Source organism: Drosophila ficusphila, unplaced genomic scaffold, assembly GCF_018152265.1.
Source record: "Drosophila ficusphila isolate 14025-0441.05 unplaced genomic scaffold, ASM1815226v1 contig_198, whole genome shotgun sequence".
Lineage (NCBI taxonomy): Eukaryota > Metazoa > Arthropoda > Insecta > Diptera > Drosophilidae > Drosophila > Drosophila ficusphila.
In genome coordinates, this window is record NW_025064092.1 from 12644789 (window position 1) to 12656297 (window position 11509).

Consider the following 11509-nt stretch of genomic DNA (forward strand, 5'->3'; position numbering starts at 1 on the left):
GGCAGCGAAGGGGCGGCTTAATATATGAAGTGGGGTGGAAGAAATAAACTGGCAATTATCCCAAAGGAATTTACGGTGAGAAAATTAAAGTTATCCAGGAATAAAGGAAGTGCATTATGTGCCTCGTATTAAATATTAATTCAATGAATAGGCTTTAGGCTTTGTATTTAAAAAACAGTTACCTTAACAGAGGCATAAGTACTCCGAAATTTTTTGAAAAATCATTTATAGAATTATGCCTCCTAAAGTCTTGGCATTATGTCTACAATTATTCAATTAAAAATTCGCATCCACAACGACATGAAAACAATTTTCCACCGCCCACTGGCGCCACCCATTTCCTTTTGCTGAGGAAATTCAATGGAGCTTTAAAAGGGGCGGCAGACTTACTACTAGGCGTGGCTGACAACAATGTTGGCAGCTGCATGGAAAACTTCAAAAACTTTTTAAGTGACTTCTAATAGCGAATTATGATGCAGCCGGCGGAGAGGATCAGACAAGGGTAAAGGGGCGCGAAAAATGGGCCAAAAAGCCGGCCAATTTAAATGCGCTGTGGATGGGCAAAAATGGGCGGGGAAAATAAAGGAGCTGCGGCGAAAAGTTCACGCTTAAAACTTGACAACGATAACTTCATTGAGGACTTTGAGGGCGCCGCAAGGAAGCGGGGCAACCGAGGAGGGGGAAGTCACACACATGCCTCAGCGATAGAAAGGGACGACGATGCACTTCCCTAAGACCGGAAGTGAGAGAGAAATTTTAACAAAGTTAGTTAGTTTCTTCCTTCCTTCTAGACTTCCGTCCTGTTCTGCTTGATTCTCACATACACCTAAAGAAAACTCAGGAAAAAAACTCACAAATTATAGATTTTCATCTAAACAATTGTTTTATTATTAAATTCTACATATGAGTTTTAAAAATATATTGCCTATTTTTAAAAAAAAGAAAACTCAGAAAAAAAAAACTCACAAATTATAGATTTTCAGCTAAACAAATGTTTTATCTTTAAATTCTACATATGAGTTTTTAAAATATATTGCCTATTTTTAAAATAAGGTTTCATTTCATATATCTTCAAGCGATCATTTAGTTTTAACTTTGTAATTCTTTCAGCGCTAAAGTCCTGGGTTTGGCTTGATATAATGACAAAGTGCACTCTGGCATTATTATCATCATCAGTGAACGCATGTCGCCTTCTAGCTTCCCAACCCTGAATTCGTAGACCCCAAAAAGTTGCTCGTTTTAATGAATTATGCGTACATTGATAATAATTTCCTGCTCCTGCGTCTACTGTCATCATCTGGCTTCTTTCGCAAAGTTGTGGGTTGTTTTTTTCTTTTTTTTTTGGCAACAACCTGGGGAGTAACTATGCCCCGCCCACCTCCTAACCACCTTGAAGCCTTGAGGCAGAGCGGCGTGTTGCTGTCTGCACTAATATAAAAGTTTTGTGCACTTTTAATAAGGCTGCGTTTATGACGACAGCGGCAGAAAAACAACAAAAAAAAACTAAAAACTGCAAGGATGCAGCGAAGAATGGGCGAACAGTTTCTGGGACGAGTTATGATATTTCACTTTTCTTGCATAAACTGCATGTGACGAGGACAAGTGTCAAAAAGTCGACGGCAGACTTGAAAAGGTATTTGGGTTGAAAAAAAAGTAACAAAATAAAACAGAGAACAAAAAGTTAAAAGGCTCTCACAGCAGAAATGAACACATTAAAAGATAAATTCAATCTAAGCAGGAAGTTGAGGGTAGGCTAACTAAATTCCTTTCCGTAATAAACTAAATCGGTTGTTTGTAATACAAATAAAACAAGAAAGGAAGATAGCTACTGAAATTTAAATACCCTTTGATAATAATAAAAAAAATATATAAATATTTTTAATACTTTCAAACAAATGAAATTTTGTGGAATTTTCCCACCTCAACCAATATTCTGGAAATTTGTAGACTTTCTTGGGTGAAATCTGCCTTAAATTTGCAACTCCTTTCCTTACCGCCACTCTCCGCCTAATTGAGTTGTTTGCTTTGGTTGTTGGGTTTAATAGCATTACATTTGCCTCAAAGGGCAGTGGGCAGAGCCCCTCCCACTGCAGCGGAGCCTGCTGCATATGGACGACAGATGTGGTGGCCACAAACAGAATACCAATGTCATTTACAGCAGAGCCCGAAGTGGAATCAGTCATTGGTATTTTAATAGATCTTAATGGGCATTTTAATTGCCGGGCAAGGCCACAACACACAAGTGGGTTGCAGAAAGTGGGTGGTGGTGGCGCCAGAGGGAGATGGCAATAAAAGTCACACGTTAAATAAAAAATAAAAGAGCGAGACAGAGAAAGAAAAAGACGAGAAGCAAAAGAGCTTTATCTTTATGAATATCGCGACACTTTATGACGGCCTCCAAAACGACGTCAGCGATAAAAGCAGTGGAACGTGTCCCGTGGAAAAAGGAGAAAAAGTGGTCGGTGGTGCGGGAGTGTCACGTATCCGACAGATACTACAGATAAAGATACAGATACCGTGGCCACATGACTGTGGGTTCTCGGCCTCTGGCTCCATTCGCGGATCTCAGACTCATTTTGGCTATTTGGGTCGCCTTTCTCTGTCTCTTCCTCTTCCCCTCCCCCTTCCCCTTCCCCCATTTTGTCACCTCTTCCCGCTTGCCACTGCCTTTGTCTCAACATCTGTTCTCGTTCTCAAGCGCGTTTCTCCTTTTCTCAGTTTTAATTGATTGAGTGACCGCGAGCCGATTAGTAAAAGGTTTGACACACTTAACCGCGGCTGATTGATGGTTCTGTCTCATAGGTACGATGGCTTTATGTGTCTATATATGAACATAATCCCGGCTCCGGGCAAAAGCAGCCAGTTGTAGAGATATCCATAAGTGCGGTCCATTGTTTCATTATGATTTACTCTGATCTTTGGTCCTTCCATCCAGCCCCGCCCAATTTAGTTATACAACTAAATTGCCAGCAGTGTCAGCAAATTGGATGTCATCATCGTCACCTTTACCTGCAACTGAAAAGCGGCAAAGGCAACGCAAATGGCTTCACGATCGGCGGTCACTACTATTGCCTAACCTAACTCGGAGCATGGGCGTCGGATCAAGGCGAGAAATGAGTGTTGAAAGCGGCTTTATTAGCGGGTAAACAATTTTTATAAGTAAATAATTCGTATCCCAATTCTTCTTGAGGCATTAAAGCCGTAAGAATGAACCGTACCATATTTTTTTCAAAGATTATTTCTGATTTTGTGTTTTAAGTCCCTCTAAATTGGCGTAGCATTTGTCTACGTCCCCTCCTTGGCATTATTTTTGGGATGCTGCCTCTGGCACTTGAAGCTTTAAGCAGCAGCTAAAAAAATGCATCGCTTTACAGTAGCCACCCGGTAGCAAAGTGGCGAGTGGCAAGTATGGGTTAAGTAAGTGGGACTTCTCCTCCACGGCAACCGAATCATGGGGGGATCTCAGAGCCAAAAGGTGATTACGATGATGACGCAATCTGTTTCCTGGTTTCGAGTGTTTCGAAACTGCATTCAAACTCCCTACTTCTAAAAATGTTTTCGCTTAATTATAGATATTCGCCTGTTCAGTGACAAGAAGATTCGTCTTTTTTTTTGTCTGCCCTCTTTCCATGGATTACATATGCTTTTGGCCTTTCTATTCCATATGGAAAATAAGAAAAGGTTTGCGGACAAAACACAGTGCAACTTTGGATTTCACTTTGGTCGTAAAGTGTTAATGCAAAATTAAAAATCCATTTGCTGATTAATTTCTCAAAAAAACAAAAGTAAAAAAAAAATAATAATACAACAACAAGCGAAGCAGAATCACAAGAAAAACATTTACGTAAATGAACTTTTCCTTCTGTTGGAATATTGTTGCTGTTGTTGTTGTTGCTTTCTGTAAAAGTTTTCCATTTTCCGTTTTCAGTCGAGTTCGTTGTTTGTTTGCTGTTTGTCGCTTCGCTTTTGTCGCTTTGCTTGACAAAAAAGTTGGTAAAATGTTTTTGCATTCGTTTGCTAGTTTTCTAGTTTTATTTATGCCCTCCATTCATTCTGTCACCTCTATTCCATGGCAAGGATATAAAGCCACGGGGCATTCGAGGATTATTATCGAATAACGTGAAGTTGATCCTCTGGGAAGGTGGATTAACCTTAAAGATCTGCACAGCTTAAGCTTCTAAAAGCATATTTTAGATACGAGTAAATATTATATATTAAATTATAATATAATAAGGGTACTCCGAAGTCGACTCGACAAAATCAGCCTGGCTGCTCGCTCTGGTGACACTAAAGTTTTCTGTATGCTTAATCAACTGTCCAAATCGGTGAAGCAACTCCTCATCCATTCTGCCCCCTTAATGCATATTTCAGAAGGACCTGCAGTTGGAACCTGAATCCTGTACCCCGAAAAACCGACGCAGCTGTCTGTCTGTCCTTCTGTCTGTTCGTCAATCTGTCCACCAGTGAGTCCGAGTCCGAGTCCGGTCGCACTTCCGCCTTCAGTTGTATTTTGCTCGACTTTACTTTGCCGCCTTGCACCTTCTGTGACAGCGGCGTCTACGAAAACTTGGATTTGTTTTCACCCAAATGTGGAATGTTGGGAAGTATAAAAAAAAAAAAAAAAAAAAAAAAAAAAACCAGAGCAACAAATTCGGGAACTTGTACTGAGAATCGTTCGCATATCTGCAAAATGTCCCCCATCTCTGTGCTCATCCTCTGTATGCAAAATGCAAAAGTTTAGCCAGTAAATCTTTGCAAGTGGCACATAAACTTTGCCAAAGAAACTTTTTTCGCTCCAAAGTTCCCTCATCGCAGGGATCTAGAAAAAAATGATACAGTGCCAAGAAGTGAAAAGAGGGTAAGAGGAAAGGCGGCAGAGTGCCAAGGAAAGTTTCAGCGAAGAAGGCAAAGAGCATTGCCAAAAGCGGCTTATAGGCCAGGAATTGTGATTTATGACCTAGCTCTATAATGGTGAGGAAATAAGGGGTGTCAGGTAATCCCGAGGACTCGCTCGGTTCTTCCTGTTTAAGATTGTTAAATACTAATTGACAGATAAAGGATAATGCAGTTCACAACCAAAAACATCACAGAAATTCAGTTCAAATAAAATATCAGGTGGTGGTCGAAAACCTAGGCTAGTGATCAATGATCATTTATTAACTATTTGTTGTATGGCTCAAATATTGCCAGAACAAGATGGGGAGGGGAAAATCACCCTGCCGAATTAAGAAATCCGTTGCTCATCGATGGCAATAGGGCTTGCAGACAAAATTGCAGTCACTTCGGCCTCTGCCTTACCCTTTGACCCCTCCTGTCAACTGTTGGCAGCTGCAGTTTTGGTGGCACCTTTCGGGCCCCGAAAATCGGTGTTGTAATTAAGCCATAGTTAGAGCTTTGCCGCCTCAAGTGGCGACCCGAAGCGCCCAAGTCGTCGGTTGCGCCACCACCTCCGCGGCAATCTACAACCACCAAGGTCTGACGGCTGTCTGTCATTAAGTCGCCCCGTCAGACCCTCGACAAATGAAAGAAATGAATGCTTAACGAGTGACAAGCGATCGTCGAAAAATGGTGTTGTTGAATAAAATGTAAAACGAATGTAGTTAACGTAGGTCCAGCAAAAAGTCTAGCAAAGACTTTTGAAAACGATCTTCGTTTCAAAATTCTAGGGTTATAAAATGTATATTTGATTTATTGATATTTATTTAGTCAAGTCTAAGAAAAGAAGTTGTTTTGGATTAATAAGTACCAGCGTAAATTAAGTTTTTCGAGGTCGAGTTCGACCAATTCTAGCCAAAAAGCTAACAATTTACGAGCACTGGACTGCGGATTATAAGATGTATAATATCCCTTGACTTGAAATATCAAATAGGCGACCCCGATACACAATGCAACAGATCACAGATCATCTTAAGCGCCATCATCATTAGGCCTTCGCACAATCAGTCTGGGCCTCATTTCGTCGCTTGCCCATCAGAGGTTTAAACTAATTGTTGAATCGGATTTAAGCTTGTGTTTCTTTTTTTTGGTCAAGGAAGGGGAGCATGGCGTTAATGTCAGATCCGATTATTGTATATAGAAAACGGCGCTGGTTGCGACCGAAATTAATTCGAGATTTCTATTTAAATCTCCCTGATTTGACACACAAAAAATGTCAAAACGTAATCGGTCAAAGAAATCTAACCTAACCAAATCAAATATTTAAATGCAGTTTGTTCAATAACAAAGATCAAAATGTGTGTTACATTGAAATTCCTTTAAAAATTCTTTTAGCCAGCAGAAGTTATTTTGTTTACTTCGTTTAGCACACACACTGCTCTAATTTCTCATTTCCCAAAAATAAGCATAAATCGCGTTAGCGCTATCGCATAATTTTCAATATCTCGCCAATAAAAAATCCAGCAAAAGAGATGAAGGAAAGGAAGGTTAGCTCGCTCGCTTGCAGCGACGTCAAAAAAGGGGAGGATTGACAGAAATTACATTGAAAATTGGAAAATATAAACCATCCCGTCAGAGAATTGCTCCTACGATTCTGCCATTAGCACACCTTACCTGCTTGCTTACCTGTACCTCCCGGCACGCTCCACATGCAGCCCATCCCTCTTTTTGGGTGCAAGATTTATGAGCCATGTGTTGAGGGGTTTTTTTCTGGGACACAAGTGCGGGGCTTTCGGCTCTGGCAATATGCTAAAAATGTTCTTTTGCATCACAATTTTTTCCCCCCTTTCACCATTTTTCTCGCTGCATGGCTTATGGTCATATTTTTCCCATTTCCCTTTTTTTCTGCTGTTGCTAAAAGCAATCAAAACTTTTTCATTTACGTGGCTCCCAGCGCAAACAAGTAAGCATTCATTTTCAATATATGTTTTATAAATTTTCCGGTGCTACAGTCAAGGTGAGGTAGGATTGACATGAACGAAGTGCAACATAATTCCCAGTCGAACGCAACGATTAAAGTAGATAATGAAAGTAGTTTATTAAATCAAAAATATATGTTTAATATATGTTCTTCCTTTATTTAAAGTTGACAATCCAAAACGGAGTTAACCTCTCAATCAAAGCGGTTTAATAGACTTACCACCCTTTCCAACAGGATTTCCCTTTTGGTGGAACTCTTGGCAACTTGTCTGGCTATTCTGCAACCCCCCAACAAATGTTTTGTTTTGTTTCTGCACTTTTGGATGCCGCACTTTTTGCGATACATAAACGTGGCTGCAATTTATGCGCCCATGCCGACAGTTGTGCAACCGCAGAGCACCACTCCCTCCATAAAGCGGACCCGGACCCAGCCCAACCTTCTCGCAATCACAACCCTCGTAGTTAAGCTGGCCTAGAAAAGCGTGGACTGCGAAACCAACTTCAAACTCGCAATATAAACACATAAATCCTGTCCACTGATACACACAGATTTCGTTGCAGGAGGCTCCACCAATATTCAGGGGCTGGTGAAGAGGGGTTTTGTCTGTCCAACTTTTGCGTATCGTCAACAAACAACAACAACTTGGTTAGATGCCTCTGCTCTATGACTTTTTCTTTTCTACAGTGGAGGAAGAGAAAATAACGCTAAGGTAAGAAAAGAGTTTTTTGAAAGAAAATTAATTCAATTTCAAATTGGGTTCTTTTTTATATATTTACCAATTAAAAAAAAAAACACACAAAATTAAATAAAATAAAATTATCTTAGAAGGTGCTAATGTTTCTGCCCAAGCTGTACATCTAAAGTGGCCGTTCAACAAAAATATTATTGGGGCGTACCCGCCCAGCAAAAAGTTACACCTTTTGGCCATTTTTGACTGCAACTTTCGAGCGCCGGAAATGCGAAAAGGGAATTTCTCGATGTTAGACAGAAGTTGAATTATTGCAAACAGGGGAGGGTTAAAGGAGGGGGCAAAGGGGCCACATGCATTATGGATTCCCCGAAACGACTGCGATGAACAGACAACAAGCTGTTTGCACTTAGAGGTCTTAAGGTCCCCGCCGAAAGGGGAAAAAATAAAAAAAAAGCGGTAATAACGCCTGAAGAGGGAAACGAAAGTTCGGAAAGGATGCGCAATAGGGAAAACCCTACACCCATGATTGACAGCAACTAAATCCAGTTGCTAATACTGAATGAAATATGATGAGCCCTAGGAATTGAGTGGCTACTCTGCTTAAGTTTCCAAATATAAAGTGTGATCATTACGTCTCTGGGTTACAAAGAAATATGGGGCTGCAATATTTGGTATGCAAGGACTTAACTTCACGATAAACGACGGCATACAACTCCTATTATCCAAAAAGGTTAAAAGCAACAAAGGAACTTCCGAACAAACTCAAACGAATAAACATTAAATGAACATGAATTATTGTTTTAGGATAAGCAGTTCATCTTTTTTTGGGGCCTAATCATACATATTGTGTGGTTAAAGGTTAGCTTAGTAATAGTCGATGGTTCGGGGAAATATCATTTGTTAGTTAAGCCAGTTACAGTCGGAGATATATTGTGAAGTGGGATAATTGTTGTAAACTCGGCAAGACCATTTAATCTCATAGGCATTCTTCATGGTTTCCGGCTCAAAACCTATCAAACTTGAAGTTAATGATAAGCTCACCTGAAGCCCTTGCACACTCTTGCCTTGTGGCCCACTTTTGATGGCGCTATTTCTATTGGGAAATAGGTTTACTCATGGGGCCGGTTTTTCCCGCCCCAGTACCCCTCGCCACTCTCTCCCCATTCCCAAATGGAAAGCGGCAGCCAAGAGCCACAATAACTATTTCGATCTGTGTTTGGCCCCTTTTTTCCATGCTCCACTGTACGACAGGGGAAACTGTTTTTTCCGGAGGGACAAGCGACTATCCCGGCAGCCAAAGGCCAAGCCAAAAAGAAAATTTCATAATGCAACGCCCAATCGAAAACCAAACGAAGATTTTATTGACTCGCTCTGTTTGGATTTTATCGGTTTTCTGTTCTAAGAACACATAGTTTGTATTATATAATACAAATGTTTTGTGCTTTGATATATATTGATATAGAGTGATTTGTTGCAGAGTTGCATGGTTAACAATTGAGAGGGTCGCGCTTGGTTCAAATCCTAACCGAAAGCAACTGAGTTGCGTAATTCCCAGCCTTATGAACTAGCAAGTTTCATGTTTTCCGTAATCAATTCGGTCTTTCTTAGGATTACCTTTTACGAATTTTATTAGCATCATCTGCAGTTCGTACTTGTTTTTAAACTTGTTTTGTACTGGTTAAAAGGCATCGAACCCCATCCGAAGTATTGGAAAAGGGACACTGTTTGCGGTCAGCGGGGTGTCAGGTCATTATGCGCCTCCCTAATTGTTGGACCTCTCCTGTCCTCCCCTTCGAGGGGGAAACACAGGAAGAGCAGCCGAAACGGAAATAGAGAAAACAACCCTTCGATAGAAAAGGACCCACCCACCCAGCCCCTCCTTATTTCTAGGGCTTATTTAATGCTTCGCCGATGATGATGATGCACTGCCCCAGAAAAAAAAAGCGAGGGTGCAGGAGAATGAGAAGGGGCGCGGAGCAAAGGGTCACGTATTTAAAAATGCACATAATTAAAATTTATGAGCGGGTCTTAAGTAAAGACATAACCCAGAACCTTCCCTCGATTTGCCACAACGGCGGGGAGCGAAAGCATAACAATCAAATTAAATACCTGTGAAACGCGGAATGAGGCGGAGCAGGTCACTGAGCAGGGGACTTGAACCGAACTGAACTCAAATGGAATGAAATTGTAATGGCAATTCGCGGGCGAAAACAAAAAAAAAAAAAAAAGGGCAAAACTCAAGTGAAAAAGTAATAAGAATGGCGGGTACAACGCCTCAGTAAATAGAAAAGGAAAAACTAATTTAACACCACCGTGGGCAGAAAAAAAAAACCGAACTTGTATAGAACTTTCTACAGAAACTTTTGACAAGCAGATATTCCTCATTGAATAAACTGATAAATTTACTACATTTCCATTTACTACAATTTACTACAAAAAAAAAGGTTTATTTATCAGCAAAGGCGCTCATTCATGTCCACTGTTTTGAACCTTCTTAGTCCCTCAACTTGCTCCTCAGCCACCTTCGATTTTTCTGGGCATCGCCGCACGTCGCACAAGGTCAAAGTAATTACAGGTAAACAAGGTAAGGGGAACGCCAAGGCTCTTCTTGTTGTCCTCCGCCTGTCAAATGGCGGAAAAACGGAAAACCCCGGGCGAAAAAAAACAGTTTGACTAGAGAAAACTCTGTACTAAATGGGAATGTGGACGGGAGGGAAACCTTATTAAGATGTGTATTAAGTGTCGGTCAGCTTAGAGCCGGAAAGGAAACGCAAGAACGCAAGGTGAAGGAAAGCAGAACGACGGAAGAATAGAAATAAATCCTATGTGGCGGGTCGCTTCTTAAGACTGGCCAACCATTCTTGCTCCATCTGTTGCCTGCCGCGTCGGAATTGCAGGCAGGTCTCAACCAGAGATCGGAGTAATCGGTGATCCTCGGTCTTCTGTCGTCTATATGCCTTCAGCTGCTCGACCTTCTCATGACTTTGGTGATCCTGCTCTGGCCACAAACTTCCGCCTCCCAGTCTTTTAACCATTTCTTCTGTGGAAACGGGAGCACAGCCCTCCGGAATGGGTAGAAATAGCAGTAGCAACGCCTGGCGATGAAATTCCAGATTGAGTTCCTCCTCGGACTTCTCTTTTGGTTCCTTCTGGGAATGGGAGATCGTCACTCGATATTGAAAACATTATTTAATTAGTGTGGTAATATTATGTTTTAGTTTTCGAAAACTAACAGGAATGTCAACCGTTTTTTGTTGTTAACATTCGTACCGCTTTTTCTCTCGTAAAGAAGCTCTTGAGCCACTGCAGCACGCTCTCAATTTTTGTGACTCCCTTGGGATCTCTGACCTCCTTAGTGGACGACTGCTTTCCCCTCTTAATTATTCTACCCAAATGCACAGTGAACAAGTCAATGAAAAAGTGCAGCATGTATATGGTGTCGCCAACTCGACCTGTTACCAATTCCTGCACGTTAATGTGGGGATAGAATCCCAAATCACCGAGTGTCCTCTTCAAAACGCGGTAGTTCCATGGCCAATCCGTCTTGTCCATTTGCAGAGTATCCAGATTCACAGATCCCGGATAGAGAGCCTCAAGCAGGCGACACCAAATGATGCCGCTCCGCAGGTCCTTCAGGGAATGGAAGTTGGTGCCAATCAAGGCATTCACCCAGCTCATCAAAATGCTGGGATCCGTTGGCAGGCGACGTGACCTCAAGACGTGGTTCATCACTACAAAGTGAAGGATGAAAAGTAACAATCCGTTTCGGAAGAAAAATATATACAAATAACAGCCATTCGATTAGTGGTGGACACTGTTTGTAGCTTTTATTTGTTTACTCACTTGTTTGTCTAGCTGTTGTTATTTTTTCACAGGGGTTACTGATGTCTGATTGAGTGACCGACTGGAGTCAATAAATTTTTTTCACTTGTGACTATTTGTACAAATTTTGAACGACTCGA

General features: G+C 41.2%; 1 protein-coding gene across 2 annotated transcripts; it reads right to left on the reverse strand.

Annotated features, from left to right (window-relative positions):
- Positions 1–9924: 9924 nt before the first annotated feature.
- LOC108097051 lies at positions 9925–11509 on the reverse strand. Of its 2 annotated transcripts, none has more exons than XM_017199086.1 (3): positions 11391–11509; positions 10818–11278; positions 9925–10693 (listed from the first exon to the last, which is right to left on the reverse strand). In XM_017199086.1, coding segments are annotated over exons 1-3 (786 nt in total). In that variant the 5' UTR covers positions 11392–11509; the 3' UTR covers positions 9925–10369. The 2 variants fall into 2 exon arrangements, with proteins under 2 accessions (XP_017054575.1, XP_017054574.1); XM_017199085.1 differs by having other exon boundaries at positions 9925–10696.